Source organism: Nicotiana sylvestris, chromosome 1 (assembly GCF_000393655.2).
Source record: "Nicotiana sylvestris chromosome 1, ASM39365v2, whole genome shotgun sequence".
In the NCBI taxonomy this organism is placed as follows: Eukaryota; Viridiplantae; Streptophyta; class Magnoliopsida; order Solanales; family Solanaceae; genus Nicotiana; species Nicotiana sylvestris.
Window position 1 is genome coordinate 177,905,106 of NC_091057.1, and position 4,300 is coordinate 177,909,405.

The 4,300-nt window shown below is 36.8% G+C and overlaps 1 protein-coding gene across 1 annotated transcript; it reads right to left on the reverse strand.

Moving 5' to 3' along the window:
- Positions 1-1,022: 1,022 nt before the first annotated feature.
- Positions 1,023-2,100, reverse strand: LOC138877309 (uncharacterized). Its single transcript, XM_070156909.1, has 3 exons — positions 1,976-2,100; positions 1,277-1,800; positions 1,023-1,096 (listed from the first exon to the last, which is right to left on the reverse strand). Exons 1-3 carry the CDS (start codon positions 2,098-2,100, stop codon positions 1,023-1,025), a joined length of 723 nt encoding a protein of 240 aa, XP_070013010.1.
- Between the last annotated feature and the right edge of the window lie 2,200 nt (positions 2,101-4,300).

Sequence of the window (4,300 nt, forward strand, 5' to 3'; positions counted from 1 at the left end):
ACATGCCTTCTTGTGTTCTACAGTGATAGGTCTTAGTATTTAACTTTCTCTACAGATGTCCAAATTGTGATTTATTTACCTTTCTGGAAACTAGACACGAAGGGCTACAACTTTTGTTTTTAAATCATCTCAAAATTCCATATGGATCAAAAGATATAGGCTTCCGAAGTCAAACCAGTGAAGTGTTCTTCACCGCGGACCGCACCAAATCTAGTACGACCGCACAGGCCCTCACCGCGGTCCGCACAAAATCCAGTGCGACTGCACAAGCCCCTCCACGACAGCATTCCTTTTGGTGCGGACCGCACTGGTCGGTTCAGAGGCCTTCCACCTCTCTGAACCTGCAACACCTATGTTTTTAAACCTAAGACATCCCGAAACCTACCCGAAACTCACCCGAGCCCTCGGAACATCAAACCAAGTATGCACACTAACTCAAAAATATAATATGGATTTATTCGTGTAATCAAATCATCAAAATAACATTATGAACATCAAATTAAATCTAAAGATCAATGAAATTTTCTCAAAACTTCTTTAAACATCAATTTTTGCAATTTAAGTCTCAATCACGTCAAATGAAATCCATTTTTCACCAAATTCCACAGAAACGTCATTAATCATATATAAGACCTATACCTGGCACCGGAACCAAAATACGGGCACGATATCATTATGTTCTAATCAAATTTCATTTCAATTTTCTTGAACAATTTCAGAAAATAATTTTCTTTAAAAATTCATTTCTCGCGCTTGAGACCTCGAAATTTGATTTCGGGCATACGCCCAAGTCCCATAATTTTCTACGGACCTTTCGGGACCGTCAAATTACGGGTCCGGGTCTGTTTACCCAAAACGTTGATCGAAGCCAAATTAACTCATTTTATAACCAAATTTTATCATTTTCACAGAATTTTATATTTAAGCTTTCCGGCTACGCGCCCGGACTGCGCACGCAAATCGAGGTGACTCTAAATGAGGTTTTTTAAGGCCTCAGAACACATAGGGTCATCACACTTTATCTAGACAAAGAACCACTCCCAAGATTTGTTATTCTCCGAATCTACAATTGCATATGCAAGTGGAAGGATTTTTCCTGTTTATACAAAATAGATAGTAGGATTCAGACAATTATACAAATCTTATACACAGTTATACAACTTTATACAAACTGCAAATTTTATAAAAACAACAGCTGTGAAATCATATACACTTTTATACATGAAACTACAACATTATACAATCTGCAGAAACAAGGTAGATGCAGTCAACTCACCAGCTCCATCCTGTGTGCAAGCAGTCAATATGGTACCCTTATATGCTGCTTTAAGGAAACTTCCGTCAACAACCATTATCGGTCTGCAATGCTCCCAACCCTTGATAAATGCATATAGTGAAACATATGTATAAAGAAAGCATCCATCTTCTGATTTGTGCAACTTTGTAACCGTTCCTGGATTTGTATGCTCCAACATATAAAAATACTTCGGCAACTCCTTATATGAATCACTCGGACTCCCTCTTATCATTGCCATTGCTATCTCTTTAGCTCTCCGTGCTTTCATGTAGCTCACTTCAATCCCGTGTTGCTTTTGTATGTCCTCTATTATATCATTTCCGGTGTAAACTTTTTTTGGATTAACATACTTGTCCTTGACTATACTAGCAATTACACCCGAAGTAGCTTGACGTTGTGTTAAGTATCTTTCACCATAGCCGCATGTGTGATTATTATTGTAGCTTCTCACTTTAAATATGTTTGCCTTGAAAACGGCAGAAGATTTGAAACTCCAAGCACAACTGTCATCCATACACATAAGGTGATACCTAGGATTAAAGATCATTCAACTTCTAAATACACTTGTGTACAAAAACATAACTAGATATATACTAATTTTAATACCTATATACAAATATATACTACTTTATACATATTTATACATATATATAAAAGAATATACAATTATTGACATACTTTGTTGCGCTTGATCTCTTCACCTTGAATTGGAACCTCTCGCGTACAACCAAGTTCTTCATCACATTCATAACTGTCTCTTTATCTTTATAAACTTGATCCTCCTCAACAACTTCATTCAACATATTATCTATTATACCCGTATTTTCACTAAGTTTCGTGTTTTCAATCAATTTGATATTAGGCATAATCTCAGTTCTATCAATTGTGGATACATCTATAGAATTGGAACTTGTAGCAACCAAATAACTAAAACTTGTAGCAACTGTCACACCTCCTTTTTGCGCGCCCGCCCCGAGGGGTAAGATGCGCGAGTGGAGTTTTTCCAATTTAAGTGACAATATTCGAAATGGGATTATTTATTTAATTCAAAGTCTCCACTTGGGAAAGGTTTGGCTTTTGGTGTCCCAAGTCACCGGTTTATCTTGAATCCCAAATCGAGGAAATTTTCGACTTTTCCAAATGAAGTCTGCGAACCAAAAATTCTAAGTAAGGAATTCTGTTGACCCGAGGGAAGGTGTTAGGCACCCTCGAATCCCGTGGTTCTAGCACGGTCGCTTAAATTGTTGTAATGGCTAAATATCTGATTTAAATACATGTTATGACTTACGTGCTTTTATTAAGTTTAAAACCGCTTTTATCATTATCACTTATTTTTATAGAATTGCAACGTCGTGAAAATGCATCTCGAACCACGTCACAATCAATGCGCCCGTGATCGTCAACACAATTTGACTTCGTTGAGATTTGGATTTGGGTCACATCAATGTGCACCCGAATTTAAGAATATGATTTAATGAAGCCGCGCCTAAAGAGTCTAACGCGTTATTATTTTTTGAGAAGGCCATGAGATTCACTAAACGGCCTAGCCTGAATTCTAAATATTATGATTAGTTGTTGATTGAGGGCCCCGCAATTTGCATTTTTATTTGGCGAGGCTCGTCTCATTATTTTAGAAGGGTATCCTAAAGCGACTACATTTCTGTTACGTTTGTCCCTAAAACTAAAAGAAAAGGAACATGCTAATTTAACTATATGCTTTTGCCTAATCCGGATTCTTATCAATTTCTGATTAATTATTTACAAAGTAGAGAAAACACTACACTTCAATGGAAAATTGCTTTAGTTTGACAGAAGAAATCCGCTTATTCTAATGAAATACGACACTTAATCCGAACCAACATCTTTAGGTCAAAATTAGATTAACTTGCTTAAACAGGGTTAATAGAATTCCTTATTGAAGAATACTACCGATAACATTCAAAACTAATCCTATAAAGGCCTAAAGAAATCGAAAACCGGGCAGTTCAAAACCACATTATATTTGGCTAGGTTTAATAGCCATTTGCCCTTACTTATTCAATACATGCTGAAAGAGTGAATTTAATTTTAACAATCACATTAAATAATTTCACATTCCAAGAGTTCTATTTACATTCTGTATGCCACTAAACGAATCGAACACCACAGTCCAAATCAACATAGTACAAGCTTAATAATGTATTCTCTATCAGCTATAAACTACAATTTACATAAACTTAACAACATTTATGAAAAGGCAGTCAGTAAACGGGTGATTATAACTCCTTCGAATCTTTCTATTCATGCTTTTTCAATGTTACATTCAGCTACACCAATGTGAGACTTGAGATGTGTACCTGGAAACAACTGAAAATGCCAAAGAGAAGAGGAAGAAGATAGGGAAATCAGCAACAGCAGGAAACAAAATAGCAGCAGCAGCAGGGCAGGATAGCAGCAGACAAAACAATACAGCAAGAACAGGCTCGAGTGCAGAAATGCAACTATGGCCGATAGAAAGCAGTAGCCAAATGACAGCAACACCCAGTGGAGTAGAATCAGAACTCCAGGCAGACCAAACCAGTAGTAAACCAATGAAAACACTCGACTAGTAGACACAACTGGAACTTCAAAGAATCAGAATTGATTGAACAAGTTGAACAACTGAAATCCAAATAACAATAGGAGGAAGCAGTTTCTGATTGTTGATTGTATACTTTCTATCTCTTAACCTCTCTCTATCTGTGTTTTCCTAAAATCAGTTCTATCTTTTCTCTTCTATCCTCACAGTGTATGTCCTCTCCTTAATACCAGGTGGTATCCTTTTCTCTTTTACTCTCTTCTCTGTGTGTGTGTTTTTCTTTTTCAGCTCTTAAGGTCCAGTCTGTATATCCCCCTCTCTGTATATCTATCTCTTCCTTTTATATCTCTCAATGTGCCCCCTTTATAAGCCTAAACACTACTCCTTTTAACAGCCTCTTTTGAATATCACAGTACCCCTCCCATGTTCCTTTTACATTTTCAGAT